Source organism: Phyllostomus discolor, chromosome 13, assembly GCF_004126475.2.
Source record: "Phyllostomus discolor isolate MPI-MPIP mPhyDis1 chromosome 13, mPhyDis1.pri.v3, whole genome shotgun sequence".
NCBI classification, from domain to species: Eukaryota; Metazoa; Chordata; class Mammalia; order Chiroptera; family Phyllostomidae; genus Phyllostomus; species Phyllostomus discolor.
Genome location: NC_040915.2, coordinates 60,074,726 through 60,101,259, shown reverse-complemented (window position 1 = coordinate 60,101,259; position 26,534 = coordinate 60,074,726). Strand labels below are relative to the sequence as shown.

The 26,534-nt window shown below is 52.3% G+C and overlaps 1 protein-coding gene, 1 long non-coding RNA gene and 3 gene segments (V, D, J or C); 1 reads left to right on the top strand and 4 right to left on the bottom strand.

Annotated features, from left to right (window-relative positions):
• The window catches only part of LOC114510192, a 902,657-nt gene that overhangs the window by 92,910 nt on the left and 783,213 nt on the right, over window positions 1-26,534 (bottom strand).
• Window positions 1-26,534, bottom strand: part of LOC114509077 — an 863,521-nt gene that overhangs the window by 71,951 nt on the left and 765,036 nt on the right.
• The window catches only part of LOC114509076, an 805,173-nt gene that overhangs the window by 100,495 nt on the left and 678,144 nt on the right, over window positions 1-26,534 (bottom strand).
• LOC118497944 (immunoglobulin lambda-1 light chain-like) overlaps window positions 1-26,534 on the bottom strand; it is a 122,927-nt gene that overhangs the window by 81,942 nt on the left and 14,451 nt on the right. Inside the window, exon 3 of the mRNA XM_036014239.1 lies at window positions 16,865-16,869. Within this exon, the coding sequence (XP_035870132.1) occupies window positions 16,865-16,869 (5 nt within the window). The remainder of the gene's footprint in view (window positions 1-16,864; window positions 16,870-26,534) is intronic.
• LOC118497951 lies at window positions 13,583-22,708 on the top strand. The gene is made up of 3 exons (XR_004900471.1): window positions 13,583-13,595; window positions 15,340-15,341; window positions 22,570-22,708. It is a non-coding gene; the product is annotated as an uncharacterized LOC118497951 (long non-coding RNA).

The window sequence follows — 26,534 nt, the reverse complement described above, 5'->3', positions numbered from 1 at the left end:
TCCAATCCAGGGATGCAGGAGCCGAACCTCAGAGCCTGTCCTGTGAATCCCCTCCCTGCCCAGCCCCTCTCCATGTCCCTTACCCTGCTCCTCCCCATGCCAGGTCCCCGACTCCTGAGCCCCTGAGTCACAGCCCTGCCTCCTGTCCCCAGGTGCCCCAAGTGCTCAGGCCCTCACCGTGGAGGAACCTGCATCTCTTGACGTTAGAGGCTGTGTGTGCACGGGGGGGCGGGGCACTGAAATATGTCCCTGTTTTGAAATATTAGTGTAAGAAAGATGGAGAATACATCAATATGTTATATTTAATTCACACTGGAATGATAATATTTTCAACTAAGGCAGTTAAATGAAATCTATTATGAACACTAACGCCACTGGTTTCTTCTCATTTGTCAGTGTGGCTCCTGGAAAACTTTAGGTGACACGTGTGGTTCACAGTTTTATTTCTGCTGGACAGGACGCCCTGTAAGTCACTGCATCTGTCACCTGCTTTTGAAATAGCAGAGAGAACTTGGTGGTACCTGAAGGAGCAGACACATCTCAGCACTGAGAGCAGGTTGTTCCCTGGGGTCGGTGAGGTTTGGTTCCTGACCTTCTGCCCCAGGCATGTTAGGGTGTGGTCACCCCTGCTGGTGTCAGGAGACACAATTAAAACGTCCCATGTCACTGCTGCTCCTGCACAGAATATGGTCGCCATCTGTCCAGGGCCACACATGCTGGAGAGAAGGGAGAAGTCAGGACACAGTGTGTCCCAACCCTGACGGGATGAGATGTGGGCAGGGGTGAGGTCAGCGTGAAGACCACAAGGAGCCTGGGTGGGAGGGAGAGCAGGTCCTCTGAGGTTCACAGATGGTACCTTCCTGTGGTGACTGTCACTGAGCTGTAGTGGCAGGTGGAAAGCAGTAAAACCCTCCCAGTGTGGTTCTAGGAGAAGACAGTCAGACAGGCAGGTTCCTGGGTCCACTCTGACCTGCTGCAGCTGCATCTGCATCTTAGTCTGTCCCAGTGGACCTGTGTGCCCTGGTCTCAGTCACCATGGAAACCTTCCTCCTATTCTGTCCCCAATCCTCCCTAGGACATAGGGGTGTTGGTGCTGAACTGTCCTGCCCTGCCAGACTGAGCTTCATTCAGGTGCTGGACCCTGTGATGTTGTGGAGAAAAGTGTTTTACAAACAGCCACATGGAAGTATTTGGAGAGAAGGTGGGATCCCTTTCTGACCTTGCTCTTCATTGTTTTCTGCTTCATTATGAGCAGATTCTGTTGCTCTGACACAAGTGCTGAGTGTTTTCTCTGGTAGCATCTCATGGGCTGTCAGTCTCATCCCGTGCATTTTCAATTCCCGATATTGCAACTCTTATATCCAGGTTTCCAGTTTGGATTTTTGGCCTCTGTGTCTTCCCTTGTGATGTCAAATCATTCATCCTCCCTTATAATTGGAGAAAATGCCATTACAGTCACATTTTCTGTGTCCTAGTCCACAAATTGTGTCCTCTGGGCAATTCCAGGGCCCTTTTACATTCCTAACAGCCCTGTTTTTCTAATTCTTCGCAGGAAAGTCTGACAGGGGGTCAGGCAACGGGACTGATTCCTGTTGGGTCTGGGACACGTGTGCGTCCCCCTGTGTTGGGGACTCCCATTTGGGGTTCAGTGACTTACCAGGTCACAGGCCCATCCTGTGTCCACCTGCTCTCACTGACACTTTCTGAGATGCCACCAGCACAGACCTTGGTTCGGACTAAGTTCCCCTCCATGAGGCACAGAGCTTCTGCCTCGTCCACCTGACAACTGAACTGGGAGCTGCCCCCCGACTGGGCACAAGCCCTGCAGGCTGGGGTGCTGACCTGTGACCGTCCCCTCTCGTGTCCTTGGGGGGCTCCCTCCTCAGCCTCAGCTGGTTTCCTCCCACGTGTGCTCACCCGTCTAGTGGGAACCTTTGCAGACGCCCAGAGTGTCCTCTCTGTGGGGCCCCCTCCTCTCCCACACGCTCCCCCTGGGCTGTGATTTCCTCTCTGGGGGCCTGGAGACTCCCTCTGACATGGAGAACGTCACTCAGGGGGCTCTCAGGGGGTCTCTAGAGGGACGCTCAGAGGCAAGACCTGGGAACTGCAAAGTGGTGACAGCAGGAGATTCAGCTGGAGGCTGCTAGGTCATGTGACTTGAGGAAGGGCCTGGATTTTGGCATCTGGTGGTCACAGGGCCTGAGTCACACTCGGGGAAAGGAATGACCCTGAGTGAGGCAATTCCCTGCCCCATGGGAACTTCCCAGTGAGGGCACAGCCGTTGTCACCTGGGCTCCGGCAGGGGTGCTGGGTGTGCAGACGCTGGTTGGCCCCATTCAGAGTCCTGGGCAGCCATGGAGCCTGGGGCTTTAGGAGCTCAGTGGAGCTAACATCTCTGGGGATCTATCCAGAGAGTGTCACCACGAGCGGCCCAGTCACCGTGATGCAGAAATTTAAGGACCGTTACCTCTGGACACAGGTTCTGACAGTCTGTCATTTTGACAGGCCCCCTTTTCAGAATTGATTGTGTGGCCCAGACACAGCAGGCCATCCTGTCCTGACACCCTGAATCCAGGCCTGACCCACCCTCTGCACAGCTGCCTGAGGCTGGGAGGAGGGGCCACTGGGAGACCTGAGAAATGGGACCTGGGCCAAATCTGCCCATGGCTTTGTCTGCAGTCCTCCTGGGGCCTGAGGAGAGTGTGACACAGACTGAGGTTTTTGTCTCACTTCCCTGTCTGCCTGTGTCACTGTCAGTTTAGTACTATTATTGTCCCACCCTGCACAGTAATAGTCAGCCTCGTCCTCAGCCCGGGCCCCGCTGATGGTCAGGGTGTTCGTGTCTCCTGAGTGAGAACTGGAGAATCGGTCAGGGATCACTGAAGTCTGGTTCGTGTCAGTGTAGATGAGCAGCACGGGTGCCTGGCCTGGCTTCTGCTGGTACCAGGCAGGATAATGTTTTCTTATGCGCTCCCCCTGGCAGGTGATCCTGGCTGTCTGTCCCGGGTTCACAGACACGGCTGGGGGCTGATTCACTTCAGAAGAGGCCACCAAACCTGTAAGGGAGGACAGGAGAGGTGAGTATGAGGATGAGGGTCTCCTTCCCGGACTGTATACACCCTGCAGGGTCCCCTGTGCTGAGCAAAGGTCAGGCCCAGGTTGCTCCTGGTTTCTGTCGGGGCTGAGCCTTGGGAGTCAGCACCTGTGCAGAGAGTGAGGAGGGGGAGCAGGAGAGGGGTCCAGGCCATGGTGGAGATACCCCAGGATCTTCCTCTGACCCACAGCTGAGGATGTGGCTTCAGGGCCTGTCTTATCCTGCATAAGGGGCTCGATGCAAATCCACTTCCTTCCCCTTGTGGCCTTGCTGAGTGATACCCACTGGGCAGAGAGCAGCTGGGGCCGGTGGAGGGTGTAAAGCTGGGTCCTCACCTCCAGGTGTGCACCCGGGTTGCTTAGAGCTCTCTGTGGTGTTGAGGGGAAGGTGCTGACCCCTTACCAACCCCTGCACCCACACCTGGGCTGAGCCTCCTCTCTGGTCTTGGGGAGAAGGCTTAGTCCCCTCCAGGGATGAGATCACAGTGCGGTGTGGGGTGGGGGTGCTGGAAACAGGAGCCGGTAGGGACAGTGGTCAAGCTGGTGCAAGAGGCTGGGCTTTGCTCCAGGACACAGTGACAATGGTCACGTGCCTCTGGGGGATTTCCATTACATTTTAGAAAAAAAAAAAGAAAAATCTTTTTCGTGTTGGTCTTGGCAAGAGTTCTTAGATTTCATAGAAATGCTTGATATGCAAAAGGATGGAAAATATACGGAACCCTTTAAAATTAAAAGCTTTGTTTTACAAGAGTTTCCTTTATCGAGTTAATGTGAAAAAACAATACAGTGGGAGAAAGTACTTGGCAATCTCAATCCATCAAGGAAGTATTTGTGTAAAGTGTTGAAACTAATTAATACACACAGCAGACGGCCCTGGCCGGGGCTCACTTGGCTGGAGTAGCATCCAAATGCACCAGGGGTTCACGTCTGACCCCTGGTTGAGGGGCAGATGGGAGTCGGCCAATGAGGGCATGGATGGGTGGAGCAACAGAGGTGCATTTTTCTGAAATCATTTTAAAAGTTTAAAACATAAACAAAGCAAACAAAATTCAATTTGATAATGAACAAATGACACAGACAGTTGGTGGAAAAATATACAGATGTGAAAAAAACACACAGAGAAAAATGTTCATCAGCAGCCACCAGGGAAGGTAAGTTAAAACCAGAGCGAGACACCTGCACACCGGGCAGCACGGAGCAGACTGACTGAAGTGAAATCGGGGCAGCACCAGACACTGGTCAGGCAGCGAGAAGGGGGTCACTCACTCAGGGCCGGTAGGGAGGTCAGACGGCAGAGCCACAATGGAAAAACAGCTGTGTGCTGTTTCTTAGTGTAAAATGAACATGCAATTGCCATACAAGCAGTCACTGCATCATTGGGCATTTATTTCAGAAAATTAAAAACTTATGTTTACATAGAACCCCATACACAAGTGTTCATAGCACCTGTCTAGTCTCTTCAGGCCGTAGTAACCAAATACCACCGAGTTGCTTGTTGGGGGAGAGAGAGACAGAGAGAGACAGAGAGAGACAGAGAGAAGCACTCTGAACATTGATCCCACCAGACCAGAGCCCCACCCATGACACGTCCTGTGGCTCTCATCACTTCCTTAGAGTCCCCGCCTCCACATACAGCTACACTGGGAGTAAGGACTTCAGTGTCTGAACTCTGGAAGACACCATCACTCAGTTCATACCAGCTCCCTTACACATAGAGCCCCAAATTGAAAACAATTCAGATGTCTTTCGAGGTGATGGTTAAATAGACATTGGTACATGCAAATCACAGAATATTATTCAGTAAAAAAAAATGGACTATTGATGAACAAAACATCCTTGATGAGTGTATGAGGAAATACGATAAATAAATGACCAATCAAAAAATGTTACACACTGTAGGATTTTATTTCTACACAATTTTTCCAATGACAGACTTTGGGAGATGGAGAACCAGGTGATGGCTGCAGGGCTGAGGGGCAGGGGAAGGGTCTGGGTGGGAGGAGGTGGGTGTTGTAAAAGGGAAACATGAAGAGTCCATGTGTGATGGGACTGCGTGGAATCCTGACCGCTGTGGTGGGTGCAGAGGCCTGCGCGTGGGCGAGAAGGGCACAGCCATGGCTGGTGTGGCTCAGTTGGTCGGATCATCATCCTCTGATCATAAGGTTGTGGGTTTGACACCTGGTCTTGGTGCATATGGCAGGCTCCCAATCAATGTTTCTCTCTCTCCCTTCCTCTCTGTCCCTTTCTCCATCACTAAAAGCAATGAAAAACAAAGTCCTTGGGTGAGGAAAATAAATAAGTAAATAAATAAACTGTATAAGAAGAAATACACACTCACAGACCCACAAACAGCAGGATCCAAATTTTAAAAATATCTGTAGGTCTGATCCAACACTTCACCATAAAAGAAGATGCACATGTGAAAATAGGCACCTGAAGATCTGCTCACCGTCACAAGTCACTACGGTGATGAACACGACAGATGGATACAGAGGCACACACACCACGTGGAACACGAAGAAAGTGGAGAAAGGGGTGCAGGACACGGGGTTAGGTAAGACAGGGTCAGATGGTCTGCAGGGATGACACAGAACCTGACTAAGAGTGAGAAACCCAGATCTCACCAGAGTGACAGAGACAGAGACAGAGACAGACAGAGACACAGAGTGACAGTCTGAGAGATGCAGAATGCACCAAGGGAAGGGGACAGCCCACCACACACACTCTCACTTTCGGCCCAGCCTGCCTGTCACCCCCTCAGGCACATCCCCTCCGGCTGCCTTCAAGGACAGGTCCTGGCACCTGTGTCAGCTGCTCCCTGGGGTTACTGTCCAGAGCTCAGCAGGCTTTAATTATTCCCCTACTGTACCAGTGACACCGTGTGATGTCCATTCTGGAGATCCCAGCGTGAAGTCCTGGGATGAATCCCACAATCAGGAGACACGACTGGCCTGAACCTACTCAGTTGAATGCCCAGCCTTGCCCCTCACCTACCTGTGAGCAGGAACCAGATCACTGTGGTCCACGCAGCTGCTCCAGGCTGACTCTGTGGTGTCGGTGTGAGTGAAAGGTTCTGGTATTTCAGTTCCCAGGAAAGTCAGCAGAATATCAACTCATCCACTAAGGTGATGAATACTTCTCACTCTCATGGATGTTTCTCCATCCCTCCACACATGCGACTGAGGCCAGTGACCCACAGGGCAGAGACTGGAGGTAGGAGGTCGTTGACATATTTTCCACCTCAGCATTCCCATCCCCTGTGTCCCAGTGGCCATCGTCCTGGCCTGTCCCTAGAAAACTCCCATAGGCAGATGTGGAGCCTTCCTTGGCACCACAGGCTGAGAACTGGCACAGCTGGGGGGCCCAGCCTGAGCTCCACGCAGGTCCTGCCCCAGACCTCCCAACAGGCACCTGCTTCCCTCCCGACCCAGCTCTGCTCCCAACATGGCATCAGGTCCCTCAGTCCTGCCTCTGCTCAGGGACAAATGCTTCCTGCAGAAACTCAGTCCTCACAGAGCTCCTGCTTCACTCCCAGGTGTCCTGAGTCAATACAGTCACTGTCCCCACTTCCAGGGTCACCCTTGGAACACCAAGGTCTGCGTTCCTCCCTTGAAAAGAATCCCAAAATGGGAGCAAAGGGCCAGGTGACTCCTGGAGATGCAGTCGTCTCAACCCAGCCACTTACTCAGGGTCATGCTCCTGTCTGGGCTGCTCACGTATGTCCTAGCGTCCTGCCTACAACCCTGTATTGGAGGAAATAGGACGTTGCTTTATGAAAACGACCTACATTGTGACCATATCTGACTTTCCCCAGTGGGGGAGGAAGTACAGGACGATGGGATTTGCAGGGGAACATGTAAAGGTCTCAGGGTCCTGGGCAAGGACAGGGAGCAGCTTAGCCCAAGTCCCTATGGGAAAGGGGAAGGGAGTGGAAGTTTGGGCCACTTCCCTTTCACATGTGTCACTGTGGCTTCTGTGAAAAGGCCATCATGTGCGTGGCTCTCACCACAGACATACTCAGTCTCGTCCCCAGACTTGATGTTGGAGATAGTTAAGTTGCGGTCAGCCCCAGAGCTGGAGCCCAAGAAACTGTCAGGGATCATGTCCCCTTTGCTGTGACTTCCATCACTCTTAATGTACATCATGTACCAAGGGCCATTTCCTAGTCTCTGTTGATACCAGCGAATGGTGTAGCTGCTGTGCTCACTGCTGAGGGTGCAGGGGAGCTGGGCTGGGGCTCCCAGGGAGGCAGAAGCAGATGGGAGCTGGGTCAGCACAGGTGCAGCACAGAGACCTGCAGACACAAAACATGGGGATGATGCCAAAGGCACCCAGACTGGACAGACACCCCTTGGGACTGTGCTTGGAAGGAAACTGTTGGGGAGTGGGACCCCTGTGTGCCCAGGGATGCCCTGACCTGTGGAGAAAACCAGGGGCAGGAGGAAGAAGGGAGCCCAGTCCATGGTGGGAGTGGCTTCCAGGAGCTCTTCCCTGAGGCTGCCCAGCTGGCTCTGGCCTCTCCAAGCCCCTGTCTTATCCTCTGTCCTTGCAGCTCAAGAGGGAGGAGCATGAATGCAAATCTGTCTCAGATCTTATCTCAACCCCCAGACTGACAGCCTCCTGCTGGTAATTTCCAGAGGAGGAGGAAGGTCCAGGTGTTGGTATCATTAAGAGTTGATTTTACCCAATAAAACTGTCTTCAAAAGAGCATCAGTCACACCCATTGCACTGAGCACAGCCCAGGGTCTTGCACTATCGGAGTTCCCAAGGCAAGACCCACAGTGCCCCCTGGTGCCCCAGGAGGAATGTCATTCTTCATGTGAGTAACTCAACCTCCTGACTACTTTGGAGGCCTTAATAGGTGCCACATGGTTGGTGCGTGTTTGACATGCACCCCTCACCAGACATCATAATTATTCAACATGATCTTTGTGCTGAAGGCACCTTCCAATGATCAGGGAGCCAACCTTGTGAGGTTATGATTTCCCCAGAGTCCCCCAGACTGTGATGCTGAGTCAAGGCTCCAATCCAGGGATGCAGGAGCTGGTTCTCAGGGCCTGACCTGTGAATCCCCTCCCTGCCCAGCCCCTCTCCATGCCTAAAGTCCTGTCCTCCCCTGTCCCAGGTCCCAGCCTCCTGAGCCCCTGAGTCACAGCCCTGCCTTCTGAGTGCAGGTGCTCCGTCCCCCTGAGTCTGCTCTGAAGTGCACTCAGATCTTCTCGGTGTTGGAATCTGTGTTTCCCAGTGAGACCCGGGTCTCTCTGTGCACAGAGGTGGGGCCACTTCCACCACCGCAGACAACACAGTGAGACATTGGGGATCAGGTTGGGGTCCTTGGAGAATTAGATCAGAATTCCTTTTGTAACATTGTCAAGGTTGTTGAGGTTGGATGACTGTCAGAATAAGAAGAGAAATCTTTTAATATTAAGAAATATGACTGGCAAGGAACATTGTTACCTAATATCTCAAACAAATGTATTTGTTTTCACATCAGTACGTTGAGAATCTAATGCAATTAATTTACCTGGAAAATGCTGGAGGCATTGTCCTTGGAGGTGATGGTGCAGCCCTGCTGTGACTCCTGTGCACAGACAGACAGCCAGACCCCTGACTCATTCCCTGAGTTTGGTCTGAGAGACAGTGGAGAGGGCACCAGGGTCTGGTGCCTGAGATACGCCCCCCACTGTCCCCAGCTGAGGGAACCACAGCAGGCCCTCTCTGCCCTTCCCACCCTGGGGTGTCCACTCCTCACACTCACACCTCAGGGTCCCCATGGGGTCCACTGGCCCCTCCTGCAGGCCAGTGCTCACACCTGTGCTGTGGACCTCCTGACGCCCTGGGTGGTCAACTGTGAGTGCCACCCTGGGAGATGTCACTTTCAAAACACAATCTGTGCATATGAGGTAGGCAAATGTATCCCTTTGTGGGGCAGAGCAAGTGACCCCACATCAATAAAATCCATCTAGTACCCTCCTTCCCTCTAGATCTCCGCACAAACTATAACCTTATGACTCGTGTTTATGGGAATGATCTGCCCAGTGGGGAGTTTCCTGTAGCAACAACTACTTACAAATGTAGACAGACTGTGTCATTCATTCCACTAGTAATAAAAATGTGCTTGGTGCTTCAAAATCATGTTTAAAATTGTTCTTGTATTTAATATTGGGTCCCTGAGGAGAGAAGTACTGTGAACACATAATCTAATAATTTCCTCATATTGTCCTCAATATTTGTGGTGTAGTTGGCAAGTGGAGCAGACATTCCTCCCCTAGTGACGTCTGGTCACAGGATCCCCGCCCTTCTCATGCCCTGGTGGCTGCAAGGATGCACTGCAGGGTCAGTCACATTGTCCTCTGCCCCCAGCCCAATGAGGACACGTCTCCCATCTGACCTGCTCTGACCAATGTGCTGTCCACAAGCCACATGCACCCACTGAGGATGAAATGTGGGCGGTTCCAGGAGGACGTGCTAGAGTCCGAAATGCCCACCAGATTTTAAGATTTATGATGAAATAATGTAAAATTATCCACACTTTAATTTTTAATTTATATGGAAACATATCCTCTAACAGAATTAAACACAATATATCCTGTAAATTAATCCCGCCCATTTCCTGTCCTCCAGCTGTCACTAGGCCTGAGTCACACCCAGAGACAGTGCTGAACCGGGGGGCAGTTCCCTGTAACCGTTTCACTTCCCAGGGAGGGCCAAGCTGAGCGCAGCCGGGGGCCTGCAGCTGTGGTGGTGGGCGTGTGGGACCCGACTGGGCGCCAGGGGGTCTCACAGTGGCTGCTGCACTGGTCGGCTCCATTCAGAGTCCTTGGCGGCCTCGGAGCCCAGGCCTCAGGAGCTCAGCTGAGCTGGCAGCTCTGGGGATGATTCCAGAGCATTTTCACAGGGAGCAGCCCAGTCACGATAACATGGATTGTAGGACTGTCACTTCTGGACACAGGACTCAAGCAGGCTGTCCTTTTGTGAGGCCCTGTTTTTAGAATTGTGTCTGTGGCACAGACACAGCAGCCCAGCCTGGTCCTGCCAGCACTGAATCCAGTCCTGGCCCACCCTCTGCACAGCTGCCTGAGGCTGGGAGGAGGGGCCACTGGGAGATCTGAGCAATGGGACCTGGGCCAAAGCTGCCCGTGGCTTTGTCTGCAGTCCTCCTGGGGCCTGAGGAGAGTGTGACACAGACTGAGGTTTTTGTCTCACTTCCCTGTCTGCCTGTGTCACCGTGAGTATTAGTACCACTACTATATGCTGCACAGTAATAGTCAGCCTCGTCCTGGGCCTGGACCCCGCTGATGGTCAGGGTGGCCGTGTTGCCCGAGTTGGAGCCTGAGAACTGGTCAGGGATCCCTGAGGGCCGGTTGCTATCGCTGTAGATGACCATTACAGGGGCCTGGCCGGGCTTCTGCTGGTACCAGGAAACACTTTTACCTCCAATGTTGTCTCCCCCACAGGTGATCCTGGCTGTCTGTCCTGGCTGCACTGACATCGAGGGCGGCTGTGTCACCTCATAGGAGGCCACAGACCCTGCAAGAGAGAAAAGGAGAGGTGGGCTTAAGGATGAAGGACCCCTTCCCAGGACATCTGGGCCTGCCCGTGCTGGAGAGATCTACATGAATTCTGAGACTGGGCCATGGGTCTCAGCCCAAGTGTCCCACTGATGAGCTGACCCATGAAGCCTGTGAAGAAATGAGGACCCTCTTGTCCCTTTCTCCTGGCAGGTGCAGCCCCTGAGGCTCACTCAGACCAGTGAGCACAGTGGAGAGTACAGCACCCCCATCCCGTCATCCTACAGCTGGGTCAGGGGCACCTGAAGCTCATAGGCTGAGGTCAGAATCAGGGTTAGGGTTGTCTGGACCCCTGGGCCTGGGAAAGGCTGAGAGCCAGGGGCAGCACCTGTGCAGTGAGCGAGGAGGCCGAGGAGGAGAGGGGTCCAGGCCATGGTGGAGGTGCCCCACTTCTGCTCCCTGAGGCCCCAGGCTGGGCAGCTTTCCTCCCAGGCCTCTCTTATCCCCTTGCTGGAGGGACAGCTACTGGGTATGCAAATCAGCCAGGGCTCAGGGGAGCTGCCTGAGGAGCTGTGTGGCTCCTGATGGGGGCTCAATCTGAGAGACTCAGGGAAGGGCAGGGTGGTCCCTGCAGACCCCACCTCATTCCCAGGGGATCCAGTTCATCCCCTCGTGCCGTAGTGCGGGGCTCACATCTCTATACCCGACTTTCTCATGGCCTCACTCCTGGGCTGGCCTGACAAGAGCCAAACTCAGAGGTGACGTCTGTCTGCATGTTCTGCACCCACTATAGAGCGTTAACTGTAGCGGTGACAGTACGAGCCTGAGGTGCAAGCAGGGTGTCACCCCAGTGACAGTGTGTGAGCATCAGAGCCTGAAGAACATTCGCACCCTGCTCAGAGCACATGAAGCACTTGAAGCCTCTGAAATGCTGGAAGTTTCTAAGTCAGTTTCAGCTCCTGGGACAGGTCATAGATGCTGTGCCCCATGTCCCAAGTGTGTTCCAGTGCCAGGGTCAGCCCCAGTGTTAGAAAAGGTGTGACAGTTACAGAGTGTGAGCATGAATGGGGTGGCCTGGACAAGAGTGAATTACCTGGGCCTGAGATAGATACACAGGGCAATTCTACAGAAACAAATCTGAGAAACTCAGAGTCAGAATGCTACATCATCCTTTTCCAAGGTGATAGTGTAGAAAACCTAGTACTCTTTCTACAGCTGTGAGTGGTGGTTAATGACCCCTGTTGACCACAATTAAATTATTTTCATTATTAATAAAGAGACACTTGGATCAAAAAATAAATGATAATTATCCCCCTGCATGGTAGAATTCCTATTGGCCAGGTCCTCCCAGTGCCCAGGAGGCTTTGCCAAGTGGTCCCTGCTGTCCCCTGGTGGCCTCCCCACACTGGCTGCTGGAGGAGCAGGTGTGTTCTGGGTCCAGGTGCAGTGTGTGAACCCACTGCTCAGGTGCTAACTCCCTGATCCAGGGACTGAGGGTCCCAGGGGGGACTGCTGTTCTCTCCATAACCACCACCGGCCCCAAGAGCAGGCACAGGAGGCTCAGATCACCCATAAAAGTACCAACAGGCTCACTGTGGGGAGAAGAGGGCGGGTCTCACCTGAAGCATCTCTGACATATACCTGGGGTGGCGGATTGATTCTGGCACTTGCATGGGGGACAGAGGACTCAGGGACTGCCTCTCACAGATGCCACTGCTACTGCAGTTTGAAGATTAGGCGCTGGTGGCAATTGCCCCAAAGACTGAGACAGGAGACACTCACCCAGCAAACACTGATTCAGCCCCACTGTGTCTACCAGACACTGTGTCCTGGGTGAGACGTGTGAACGGGACCAGTCCTGCCTCACAGATGCCCGTGGGCACATGGGAGCCCACAGTGGACACGCTGGTGTGGGTGACACAGCACAGTCACCACTGCCTTTTCCCTGTATGTTGTCTCCAATCCTGTGTTCAAAGACAGATGATTGTTCTTCCTGAGTCCCTCTTAGCTGGTGTTGAACTTGTGGCTCTGTGTTGGCCCGTGGGCGTGTCACTCAGCTGGGTTTTTTTCCCCCTGAACAGCATGAGCTCTTGTGAAGGAAAGAAACAGACTAGATTTGTGCAGCTCCTGTCCCCGTGTTTCCTGGGTGTGACAGCTGAGCTGCAGCGGCCATGCTGAGGTCCATCTGCACCAAGAAGGAGAGCAGAGCCTGCACTGGAGAGATGTTGGCAAGAAAGGGAGAGACAGGAGGACCGCCCAGGGCTGATGAGTGTCTGGGGAACACCCGTTGGGCCCAGACTTGTGGCTGCAGCAGGAAAAGAGGCTCCTCTCTGCCCACGTCTCTTATTGTCTTGTGTGTGTTTGCATTAAAAAAGCTTTCCTGACTAATGAGGGAAATAATCAGCAGAAATCAATGGAGCAATGAAGGAAGATAATTACAGGGGAATAATTGTGCAGCAGCTGTTGTAGTATTCGGATATTAGTTGTGATCACACAGGAACTGACAGGCAGGTCCCATGCAGGGAGAGGCTGGAGGGGTCTCTCTGGAGGGGACCCTGGAGCTGCCCTCAGGGTGGGAAGAGGGAGCAGCAGGGGGAAGTGAGTGTGGGGACAGCAGGGTCAGTGCCCTGGGGGGAGGGTCTGGTCTGTCTGAGCAGGAAGGACAATGAGAAACTAAGGTGGTTGTGGTCCAAACCAGGTGGGCCCAATGTGACATGAATCTGTCACATTAAGGGATGAGGGGCAGGACTGACATCACACTGAGCACACACACCTGGCCCAGGAGTCAGAGCAGCTGAGGGGACCCTGGGGAAGGAGGAGCCACTGCACTGTGACCCCTGTCCTATGTTAGCAAGGTGAGTGAGCAGGTGACCCACAGGGACCGTCACTGCACAGGGGCTGCTGCTTCCCTTCTGGTTTGCACAGGAAGTCACACGGGACCTTCTGTCCTGATACAGAGAATTCTGACAACTCATCACTCCTGCTGCCGAAGTTACCAACTTGTGAGACAATGTCACATTCACCTGAACTAGGTGTGAGTGAGACACCTGAGTTTATCATAACAGGTTCCTCTTCCTCTCTAACCTTTGAGGTAACATTGTCATAACTTATTTTATCATGTATTATAAAGCACAATGTACATTGTTTCTTGTTTTTTGCGTTAAACAGTGATGGTTTTATGGAATATAATATGACAAAATGTTTCATATTTATCTTGGTGGTAATGATACTGGATCTATGTAATTTCTCTGTGTACTTCCCCTTTTCTCTCTGTCTCAGGTGTGTCCCCGGCTCTTCCTGGTAGAGAGCATCTGCGGGGGTCAGTTCTCCATGTTTCCGTACATCTGAGAGAGTTTCACTTTGCTTCCTTTTTTGAAAGACATTTTCACTGGGTAAAGACTTGAAAGTGGACAGCTTTTTGTTGTCACTTTGTTGCTGAAAAATTTCTGGTGACTTTGACCCCTCTCCTCTCGTCTGTGTTGTTTCCAGGGACACCTCTGCCCTGGTCCCTCTGCTCCGTCCTCTCCATGGACCGGTCTCATGTTTCAGAGGCTTTTATGATTTTGTGTCCTGGTCTGTGGTCCTTCCACTCATGCCCTTGTCTGTAACTCACACGCAGGCCCTGGAAACATCATGTCATGCCCTGTCCTGTGAGACTGAATCCCCTGCTGTCCCACCCTCTGCACAGCTGCCTGAGGCTGAGGAAGAAGCCACCTGAGTATCTGAGGTCTGGGGACGGGGCCACCCCTGATTATGGCATTGTCTCTGGTCATATTTGGGCTGGAGGAGAGTGTGACACAGATGGGGAAGAGGGTTTTTGTCTCACTTCCCCGTTGGCCTGTGTCACTGTGAGTATTACTGCTACCATCCCATGTGTTACAGTAGTAGTCAGCCTCGTCCTCAGACTGGAGGTTGGAGATGGTCAAGTAGCGGTTGGCCCCAGAGCTGGAGCCCGAGAAGCGATCGGGGATCCCGTTCCCCTTGCTGTGGCTTCCATCACTACTAACATACATCAAGTACTGAGGGGCCTTCCCTGGCTGCTGCTGCTGTAACCATGCAATGTAATAGTTCCTGTGCTCACTGCTGAGGGTGCAGGTGAGCTTGGCCGAGGCTCCCAGGGAGGCAGAAGCAGATGGGGGCTGGGTCAGCACAGGTGCAGCACAGAGACCTGCAAACAAAAAATACAGGGATGATGCCGAATGCACCCAGACTGGACTGATGCCCCTTGGGACTGTGTTTGGAGGGGACCTCTAACTGCCCAGGGATGCTCTGACCTGTGGAGAACACCAGGGGCAGGAGGAAGAAGGGAGCCCAGTCCATGGTGACAGTGGCTTCCAGGAGCTCTGTCCTCAGGCTGTCCAGCTGGCCCTGGCCTCTGCAAACCCCTGTCTTATCTTCTCTCATAGCAGCTCAGGAAGGAGGAGCATTGAATGCAAATTTGTTCTCTGTTCCTCAACTCTCTCAGCTCTGGTCTGAGCCCTAAGCCTAACAGCCTCCTGCTGGTAATTTCCACATGTCAGAAGAAGGTCCAGGTGTGGGTTTCATTGTTAAGAGTTGATTTTACCCAATAGAAGAGTCTTCAAAGGAGCCTCAGTCATGCCCTTTGTACTTGAGGCCAGCCAAGGGCACTTAACCTATAAAGTTCCCCAAACCAGGACCCACAGTGCCCCCTGGTGTCCACAGGAGGAATATCATCCTGCATGTGTAGCTAGTGCATCAGATGGCTACTTCTAAGAAGTTAATGCAGGAGTGACAAACTCATTTTCACGGGGGGCCGCATGAACCTCGAGGTTGCCTTCAAAGGGCTGAATGTAATTTTAGGACTGTATAAATGTAGCGACTGCTTAACTTGGGGCAAGGAGCTTGGTGTTGCCAGTGGGTAGAAACAAGGTACCTGGCCAGATAAAACAAGGTGAAGGGCTGGATTCAGCCCACTGGCCTTATGTTTGCCACCTGTGACTTAAAGGATGGTGAAACTTGGGGAGTGTTTTATACGCACCCCTCACCTGGCATCACAATAACCTGACATCAGAATAACCCCACGTCATCCTGTGCTGAAGGCCCAGCCCCTCCTCCTGTGTGATGGGCAGGGGGCTGTCATTGCGAGGTTATCATTTTCCCACAGCCCCCCAGACAGTGATGAGGAATTAAGATTTCAGTCCAGGAGGCCGACCCAGAGCCTGAGAGTGGTGTCGTCTCCTTGCCCCACCCTGCTGTAGGCCCATGTCCCTGCCACCCCCACCCCAGGACCCCTGTCACTGTCCTCTACCCTGTTCCTGGGGGGCCGTCCTCCTGGAGTCTGCTGTGAAGAGCGTTCAGGTCGTGACGTGTCAGCACCTTCATTTTTTAGTGACATGGGGGACTGTGTGTGGGAAACGTGGGGACCCTCCCACAGCTCCTTCCCTGGCAGAGGACACAGGGTCCTGTGTCAAACGGGCATTGAGCAACAGGTGACAGGAACAGGGTTCGAATGAGGCTGGGTCTCTAACAGTTTATGTCAGGGTTGGGTTTCTCATGTGGTCAAAGCCGTTGAGTTCCCACAAGTGTCAGTATCAGTATCAGGAGAGAAACTTTTTAATTTGACAAAACTGTAGGATTTCACATTTTCAAGAAAGCATTTATTTCCTGCTGTCCTGTTCAAATACATTGGGTGTCACCCTGGTGGTGCTGAGGGTGCAGTGAAGTGAGTTCACGCACAAAATGCTGGAGGCGTTGTCCTTGGAGGTGACGGTGCAGCCCTGTGTGACTCATGTCCACAGACACACAGATTGACAGACCCGTGACTCCTTCCTCAGAGTTTGGTCTGAGACAGTGGAGAGGGGACCAGGGTCTGGTGCCTGAGACACGCCCCCCACTGTACCCAGTGAGGGGACCACAGCAGCTCCTCTCTGCCCTTCCCACCCCGGGGCGTCCACTCCTCACACTCACACCTCAGGGACCCCATGGGGCCTGCTGGCCACTCCTGCAGGCCAGTGCTCACACCTGTGCTGTGGGTCTCCTGACCACCTGGAAGGTCACCTGTGAGTGCCACCCTGGGAGATGTCACCTTCAAGCTCTGATCTGTGCTTGTGAGGGAGGGAAATATATTCCTTTCTTAAAAAGAGCAAGTCATCCTGCTTCAAGAAAATATTTCCTAGTCTTCCCTCTGGATCACTGCACAAAGTATAACATTATGACTTGAATGATGTTTATGGAAACAATATCCTACTGAGAGGGAGATTATTTATTTAAAAATACAAAAGGAATATTGTCATCCTTACACTGACTGCAAATAAACGTGTTCAATAACCCCGATTCGGGTTTAAAGCTGTAGTTTTATTTTTTGTTGTGTTATTTGAGAATGGAACTAATGTGGACACACGTGTAAATATTCCCTCCATGTCCTGTTCTCAGCCTTCTTGGCTTGGTGGAAAGTGGAGCAGCTTTTCCTGCCTGATGGGACTTCTGTGTTATGAGTCCCTCTATCGCCCCCTGGTGGCTGTCATATGTACTGCAGGGACAGTTACCCAAGGACATCTCATCCCTCCAACCTGCTCTGTCTAATATGGTGGTAACAAGTCATCACAGCTGTTGGGCATGAAATGTGGGTCGTCCCCGGAGAGATGTGCTGTTGTTCTAAAAGACACAAAGATTTCAAATCCAGTTTGAAAACAATGTAAAATATACCAATAGTTTTATATTTAATTCACATTGAAATATTTTTTTCTTTCATTAAAAATTTTTGTTATTCTGTTACAGTTGTCCCAATTGTTCCCCCTTTGTGCTCCTCCACCCAGTCCACCCGCCACTCCCACAGTCAGTCCCCACAGGGTTGTCCGTGTCCATGGGTCATTCATTCTTGTTCTTGACTAGTCCCTGCGCCTTATTTCCACCATTGTCCCCTCCCCCTCTTCTCTGGTCACTGTCAGTGTGTTCCACGTTTCTGTGCCTGTGGTTCTAGTTTCTCATTAGTTATTTTTGTTCCTTAGGTTCCTCTGATAGGTGAGATCATACGGTATTTTAATTTCACCGACTGGCTTATTTCACTTAGCATCATATCTCCAGCTCCACCCAGGATGTCTCAAAAGGCAGGAGTTCCTCCTTTCTTTCTGCTGCACAGTATTCCACTATGTAAATGTGCCACAGTGATTTGAGCCACTTGTTTACTGATGGGCACTTGGGCTGTTTTCAGCACTTGACTCTTGTAGACAGCACTGCTATGAACATTGGGGTGCATAAATTCAATTAAATTGGTATTTCAGGATTCTTAGGGTATAGTTCCTGTAGTGAATGGCTGGGTCAAAAGCCAGTTCCGTTTTTAGTGTTTTTCAGGAAATTCTATTCCATTTCTCACAGTGGCTGCACCAGTGTGCATTCCCACCAAAACTGCACAAGAGTTCTCTTTTCTCTACAGCCTCTCCAGCACTTGTTGTTTGTTGGTTTGTTCATCATGGCCATTCTGACGGGTGTGAAGTGGTATCTCATTGTGGGTTTTTAAAAATTTTATTTTAATCATTATTCAAATACAGTTTTCTTCTTCTTACTCCCAATCCAGCCCCCCTCCCACCCCTCCCCACTTCCCTCCCATTACCACCCTCCCCTTAGTTTATGACCATGTGTCCTTTAAGTTTGTTCCCGTGAACCATTCCCACTGTCCCCTGAAATTCCCTCTACTCTCTTCTGTGGGCACTGTCAGCCTGACCTCTATTTCAGTGTCTTTGGTTATGTTTTGCTTGTTTCTTTGTTTTGTTATTTAGGTTCCTGTTAAAGGTGAGATCATATGGTATTTGTCTTTCACTGCCTGGCTTGTTTCGCTTAGCATAATGTTTTCCAGTTCCATCCACACTGTTGCAAAGGGTAGGAGCTCCTTCTTTCTTTCTGCTGCATAGAATTCCATTGTGTAAATGTACCATAGTTTTTTGATCCATTCATTTACTGATGGGCATCTTGGTTGCTTCCAGCATCTAGCTATTGTAAATTGTGCTGCTATGAACATTGGAATGCATAGGTTCTTTTGGATTGGTGTTTTAGTATTCTTAGGATAGAGTCCCAGCAGTGGAATCACAGGGTCAAAAGGCAGATCCATTTTTAGTTTTCTGAGGAAGTTCCATACTGCTTTCCATAGTGGTTGTACCAGTCTGCAGTCCCACCAGCAGTGCACTATGGATCCCTTTTCTACACAACCTCTCCAACACTTGTTGTTTGTTGCTTTGTTTATGATGGCCATTCTGACGGGTGTGAAGTGGTATCTAGTTGTGGTTTTAATTTGCATCTCTCTGATGGCTAGTGATGCTGAGCATCTTTTCACGTGTCTTGGGCCATCTGTGTGTCCTCCTTGGAGAAGTGTCTATTCGGGCCTTTTGTCCACTTTTCAACTGGATTGTTCTCCTGCCTGGTGTGGAGTTGCATGAGTTACTTATATATCTTGGAGATCAAACCCTTGTCCGATGTGTCATTGGCAAATGTCTTCTCCCATATGGTTGTTTCCCTTTTCATTTTGATGATGGTTTCTTTAGCTGTGCAGAAGCTTTTTAATTTCATGTAGCTTCAAACAAATGAAATCGTTAGGCATAAATCAATAAACTGGTAGAGAATTTTATGCTGAAAACTATTATCTGTTCATGAAATTAATAAAATATCTAAATGGATAGAGAAGCCCACTGTGTTTATGGGATAGAAGACTCAACATAGGAAAAATGTTAATTCTCCACTAGCTGGCCTAGAGATTTAACAGAATGCAAATAAAAATCCGTGCACATTTTTTGTGAATATAAACATAAGGATTTTAAAACTCACATAGAAAGACAGATGAGCTAGACTATCCAAAATAAAGAATACATTTAAGTAAACATACTTATTCCCTATAGTCTAAGAGTAATCAAGATAGGGTAGAATTAGCAAAGAATAGACATATTGAGCAATGGAGCAGAACTGAGAATTTAGAAATAGACCCACAACAACATACTACTTAATCAAATCTTTTTGTTATTGTTGTTCAAGTACATTTACCTCCATTTCCTCCCACCACTTCCCACACCCAAACATCTAACTGAATTAAACAAAATCTATCATGAAAACTAATTCCAATGGTTTCATCTCATCTTTTAAATGTAGATCCTGTAAATTTACAGTCATCTCTGAGTTTCCTATGGGACAGGGCTGGCTGCACTTTGCAGTCCCAATACCACTCACTGGCTTCACAGAAAGGAGAAGGTCTCTCTGGCATTTGAAGGAAAAGCTGACCTTAGTTTTAGACCCAATGAGAGGCCACAGGATGGAGGAGAGGACTGGGGACTCTGGAGTGGTACCCCTGGTTTGCTGCCGAGTCCTTCCCTCTCTGGGGTGGACCTCAGACAAGGCTGCTGCCCACCTCACCTTCCCTGCCTGTGAGGAGGGAGATGACGAGAAGGCTTCTTCATCAAGTATTTGAGACTAAACAATTCAGTAAATTTAACGTGCTGTGAATATGGTGATGTGTTTTACACACAGATGAATGCTACTCCTCCTGCTCTTATAATATCCTTAATCCTTATACTTAATGGGAAGCAAGGACAACAGAATGGTGTGCAGAGGAAATCCTGGAAATGGAGAGTCTGGGGCATCAATCATCGAGAGACTTCTTGGCTGCACCCAAGTGTACGCACGTGTGCACACAGAGGCGCGTAGGCCCACACATGCCCAGCCCTTTGCACAGGTTCCAGAGGCACATCCACAGACTGTGACATGCTCCCTGGGTCTCTGGTATCAGGGACATGACCCTAGTCCTCAGCAGAGCCCACACTGGACTACTCAGCAGGACTGCCACACACACCGCTGCAGAGAGTCGAGATCTGTGGTGTGAGTCCTCTCACCCCACTTTGCCCACTAGAGCCGGCTCCGCACGTGACTCCCCGTGCTGGGAAGGGACCTGGTTCTGCAGAGACTCCAGCCTTACCTGCATGGCGTTGACCTCAGAACGTGTCCTCTGACCTGCCCACCGAGGGCAGCATGGAGGTCCAGTGGCAGGTGAGGACCTGAAAGAGCAGGTTCTCTGTGATTGACAGATGTGCCTTCCTGTGGTGACTGTCACTCACTGAGCTGTGAGTGGCAGGTGGACAGCAGTGAAGCCACCCCCAGTGTGGTCCTAGGAGGGGACAGTCTGACAGGCAGGTTCCCGGGCCCACCTTGACCTGCTGCAGCTGCATCTGCATCCTAGTCCATCCCAAAGGACCTGTGTGCCCTGGTCTTAGTCACCATGGAAACTCTCCCTTCCTACTATTCTGTCCCCAACTCCTTCCTAGGCCACCGGGCTCTTGGTGCTGAGCTGTCCTGCCCTTGTCAGACTGACCTTCATTCAGGTGCTGGACCCCATAATGTGGTGGAGAAAAGTGTTCTACAAACAGCCACATGGGGGTGTTTGGAGAGAAAGTGGGATCCCTTTCTAACCTTGGTGTTTGTTGTTTTCTGGTTCATCATGAATAGATTCTCTTGCTCTGACAGCAAGTGCTGAGTGTTTTCTTTGGGAGCATGTCATTGGTTGTCAGTCTCATCCTATGTTTTTTTTAATCCCCAATATTACATCTATCTAGGTTTCCACTTTGGATTTTTGGCCTATGTTATCTTCCCTTGCCATGTCAAATTATTCATCCTTTTCTATGGTTGTAGGAAATACCGTTACAGTCACATTTTCTGTTTCCTAGTCCACAAACTGTGTCATCTGGGCCATTTCAGGACCATTGTGGAAAAGGTGTTTTATTATTATTTTTTAAAATAATAGCCCTGTTTTCCTGATTATTCACAGGAAAGTCTGACGGGGGTCAGGCAACAGGACTGATCCCTGTTGGATCTAGAACACGTGTGTATCCCCCTGTGTCAGGGACTCCCATTTGGGGTTCAGTGACTTACTGGTCACAGATCCGTCCTGTCTCCACCTGCTCTCACTGATGCTTTCTGAGATGCCACCAGAACAGACCTTGGTTGGGACTAAGTTCCCCTCCGTGGGGCACAGAGCTTCTGCCTCGTCCACCTGACGCCTGAACTGGGAGCTGCCCGCTCACTGGGCACAGGCCCTGCAGGCTGGGGTGCTGACCTGTGACCATCCCCTCCCGTGTCCTTGGGGGGCTCCCTCCTCAGCCTCGGCTGCTTTCCTCCCACGTGCACTCACCCGTCTCAGGGAACGTGTGCAGACGCCCAGAGTGTCCTCTCTGTGGGGCCCTCTCCTCTCCCACACACTCCCCCTGGGCTGAGACTTCCTCTCTGGGGCCCTGGAGGCTCCCTCTGACCTGGAGAACCTCACTCAGGGGGCTGTTAGGGGTTCCATCTGGAGGGAAGCTCAGAGGCAAGACCTGGGAACTGCAAAGTGTTGACAACAGGGGACTCATCCGGGGGCTGCTAGGGCCTTCTGACCTGAGGCAGAGCCTTGGATGTTGGCATCAGGTGGTCACCAGTCTTGAGTCACATTGGGGGAAAGGAATGACCCTGAGGGAGGCAATTTTCTGCCCTGTGGGAACTTCCCAATGAGGGCACGGCCATGGTCACCTGGGCTCCCGCAGGGGTGCTGGCTGTGCAGATGCTGGTTGGCCCCATTCAGAGTCCTGGGTGGCACGGAGCTTCCGGTGTGTGGAGCCCAGCTGAGCTGGGAGGTTGTAGGGATTAATTCCTGAAGTTTCTGCATGGAGCAGCCCAGTCACCATGGTGTAGAAATTGAAGGGCAGTCACTTCTGGACACAGGATTCCAGCAGGCTTTTTGTCAGTTGCCCCTCCAGGAAGCTGCACAGCAGCACCCACACAGCAGGCCAGCCTGGTCCTGCCAGCCCTGAATCCAGACCTGACTCACCCTCTGCACAGCTGCCTGAGGCTGGGAGGAGGGGCCACTGGGAGACCTGAGAAAGGGGACCTGGGCCGAAGCTGCTCATGGCTTTGTCTGCAGTCCTCCTGGGGCCTGAGGAAAGTATGACACGGACTGAGGTTTTTGTCTCACTTCCCCGTCTGCCTGTGTCACTGTGAGTATTAGTACCACTACCCCACGCTGCACAGTAATAGTCAGCCTCGTCCTGGGCCTGGGCCCTGCTGATGGTCAGGGTGGCTGTGTTGCCTGAGCTGGAGCCTGAGAATCGGTCAGGGATCCCTGAGGGCCGGTTGCTATCTCTATAGATGATGAGCACTGGGGTCTGGTCGGGCTTCTGCTGGTACCAGTGCACATCACTTTCTAGCTCGTAGTCATCATCAGATATCAACAAGATATCTCCCTGACAGGTGATGGTGGCCGTCTGTCCCAGGGCCACAGACACGAAGGGCGGCTGTGTCAGCTCAGAGGAAAGCACAGAACCTGCAAGGGGGGGAGATAAGAGAGGGGTTGAGAATTAAGGGCCTATTCCTTTAATGGCCCACCTTAAGTCTGCCTCTGGGTTGAGATCAAGGTTTGGGAGGACTCAGCTCCCTGTCTTGTTGGGCTGAGAGGCAGGCAGGGCCTGGGGGCAGCACCTGTGCAGAGAGAGAGAACAGGGAGCAGCAGAGGTGCCCAGGCCATGGTGCAGATGCCCCAGAGCTCTGCCTCCTGAGACCTCACAGCACGGTGGGCTCCCCGGGCCTCTCTTGTGCCCTCTCAGTCCTCTGGGGCCCTGATGTTTCAGTGTTTATGCAAATGCACTCCCCATTGGGTTCCAAGCTGAGCAGTTAGCAGAGATCATTTTTACCCCCCCAGGGGGCAGGCCAGGGGACTGAGGAGGAAGGGCTGAGTGCCCAAATTCTTCTAGCTGCTTCTCAGGTCAGAAAATTATTCCTGGACTCTCAGACCCTGATCACTGCCACCTTCCTGGGGTCCGATCACACAGCACCGCTGTCCCAAAACCTCCCTGCTAGGCGTCTGTCCTGGGCCGGCTCAGCAGGGCTGTGGGCCTTCCAGGAGCCTGGACACAGGGCTGAGCTGGGCCCCCTGAGACGTAAGTGACAACTCCTGACTCAGCAAGTGCAGGGCCCTGGTCCTGACCTCTTCCTCCTCCTCCTTCACGTCCTCTCTGTGTCCCCACGCATGTATGAGTGTCCATCATCAGCTTTCATTAGACGTGGTTCCGTGGGGCCAGGATGTGTGTGCGGTGCCTCTTGTGTGATGTGTTCCGTGTTCAATGGGCTGCTGCTTCGGGCAATTCACACCAGCTCCCAGTCTCACCCACACTGGTGTGTGTCTCTTCCTCCCCGCCCCTCTCCACACAGACTCCGTATGGGCACTGTTGACTCTTTGGTCCTTCTAACATGCTGCATCAGGGTTTTAACTGACCTGGGAAAAGCTCCAGAAATCCACCTGACTGAGACCCCAGCTTCAAGCCCCATGTGCTCTGTGAGGGTCCCCAGAGCCCTGGTCTTCACACAGGTCATGACCTCTGAGAGCCAGACATTGTGGTCTCTCCTTTGAGGCTGAACTTGTTCCTGACCAAGGACAGCCTGGTGACCAGAGCTGGACCTGAGCAGGGAGAATCCCTTTCCCTCAGAGAGTCTCCTGAAGTGTCTGTGCTGCTCCAGGCAGGGACCAGAGGTTCCGACTGTGCCCTCTTCCCCTGAGATGGCCCTGAGCAGAGCAGCTGCAGCCCCAGGGTCAGAGAGCACCCAGAGGTGGGAACAAGAGGCAGAGGGTAAAGGTCAGGGTGTCCCTTTCCATGCTGAGACAGAGGGTCAGCCCCAGGATCCCTGCCAACAGTGAGGTGATGTGCATTTCAGGTGAAGCCCTCACGGGTGCCTGTCAGGGTCCAGCAGTGACACTATGTGAGTCTGACTGTCACAATGTGCTCATTGGGTGTCAAGGGGACAGATGGAACTTCCTGAAGTGCCAGCACTGAGTCTTGCAGCTGCTGACCCCAGGGCTGGTCTCCCTCTGAGGCTCCAGCTGGGCAGCCCCAGCTTCTGCCCAGGCTGCTCCTGGATGCAGCTCTACTGCCCCCTGCTGGTGGGAGAACTCAGAGCTGGAGTTTCCTTCTTGCAGGTCACCCAGAGGACCTGTCTCCTGAGAGGGTGTGACCCTTGCCTTGTGCAGCTCTACTCTGAGAGGTCACATAAGGATTGCAGGAAGGCGGAAGGTGCAGTTCTGGTCACACTGTCCCAGGGTTACAAGGCCCTTCCTGCTGACTGGTTTAGTTAGAAGAGTGGAGGGTGCAGAAGAAACTCTGTTGTTTTCCAAAGTGTCAAGTCCAGTAGAAACCCATGTGCCACCCTACAGGGACCCAGGATTTCAGTGTATCTCAAACCAGAACTGTCTCTACCCCTACCCCAGTGAGGACTGTGGGACACAGACGTTCCCTCACTGACATCAGCTGGGCACTGAACTCAGGGTCACTGCCGTCACCCCTAGGGCCGTGATTGCATCCCTGCTCTCCCCTCCCAGAGTGAGCAGTGGGTGGGGTCTGCTCCAGCCTGGTGGCCTTTGAGCAGACTGGGAGCCTCCTGCTCCTTTGATCTGGGAGCCGACCCTTCCCCACAGATGTCAGCATGTGCTGGCCCCTCTCCCAGGGTCCCCAGAGGATGGACCAGTGGTGCCAGACATGAGTCCCAGCTGACCTCCTGCCCAGTCTCTAAGACACTTCCCTTTCTTTTGTATCATTTAATTTTGGTGGAAAAAGGAGTTTCCAAATTAAGTATAAAAGTTGCCACTTAATAGCAGGTAAGCTGAGGCCTAGAGACTAGGTCCCAGGAATATTGAGAAATGAGGTGAGTCCAGGAGAGGAGTCCCAAGGTCCTGGACCCTGACTTTGGCTCTTTGGGGCCAAGTGTGACCAGAGGTGAAGGGGTTGTGTGAGGGCCCGGCTGGGTGGTAGGGTGGTGTCCTCCGGGCTCATTGTTGTCCCCATGTCCTCCTGGCTGTCATGAGAATCCCCGTCACCAGGGAAGTTGGGCTGTCAGCAGCTGCTTCCAAGTCAGAGCTAGAGAATGTCTGGGGACCCTCCAGCTGCTTTGCTCTGCAGGGTCTGGCCTGGGTCCTGCTGGCTCTGCTCTGCTGCACTGATTGGTCATCAGCTCCCTGACCAGTGGGAGTGACAGGTATGTCACAGCCACTGCAGTGAAAGCAACTGTGTCTTCAGGAGACCATGAACCTGCAGGTCCCAGAAACAGAGGGTCACTCTCAAGGGCCCCACCCCTTGCAGCATCCCCTGGGCTGAGCTCAGGCCCTGGGCAGGGCCTGGGGCACCACGCTGCACAGAATGGGCAGGAGAGGGGCCTGGGCCTCAAGGGCGATGCTCCGAGTCCTGCAGCCGGTTCTGACCGCGGGGGCCCCAGCCTCCCTCAGCGCTCAGCAGTCCCTGTGAGAACGCTTTTCAGAGGCCTGTGTGGGAGAGAGCTCTGTGTGGGCGGGATGTGTGGGTGCAGGTGGTACCAGGCACTTACCCCTTCTCACGTACCATACCTTGTACTGACGTGCTCTGTTTCTTTGCTGAATTTGTTGTTTACTGTTGACCCCACGAGGTCAGAGCTCCACGGGGAGGGCGTTTTGTCTGTCCCCTTCCCTGTAGCAGCAGCACAGTGCACAGGGTCTGAGACCGTCAGAGACTTGGCCCTCACTTCATACTGTTGCTCCCGTGAAAGCTTCATGTGTCTGCAAGACATCAGGTTACCACACGTCATTCCAACTCGATTTCAGGTTCTCTGACAGATGGCTTAGTCTAATCAGTGACTTGGAAACAAAGCAACGACTCAGCCTCAATCATCTTAAGCAGCGGAGGCACGTCTCAGTGGTCCTCACGGGACCCCTTCAGCCTTTCCAGGGCCCTGGGACTCTGCCTTTCTCTCCCTGGTGAGTAGTGGGACGTGCCAGGCGGCCTCTGTCTGGTTCCTAGAGCACCCGGGGTCATGATCTGAAGAGTTTCTTCTCTCACAGGAGAAATGCAAAATCCCACAATCAGATGCAGGCACTTCAATGTCTTCCTTCAGAGAGAGGAGGACGAGAGGGGGAGGGGAGGGGGAGGGGGAGGGGAGACACTGATCAGT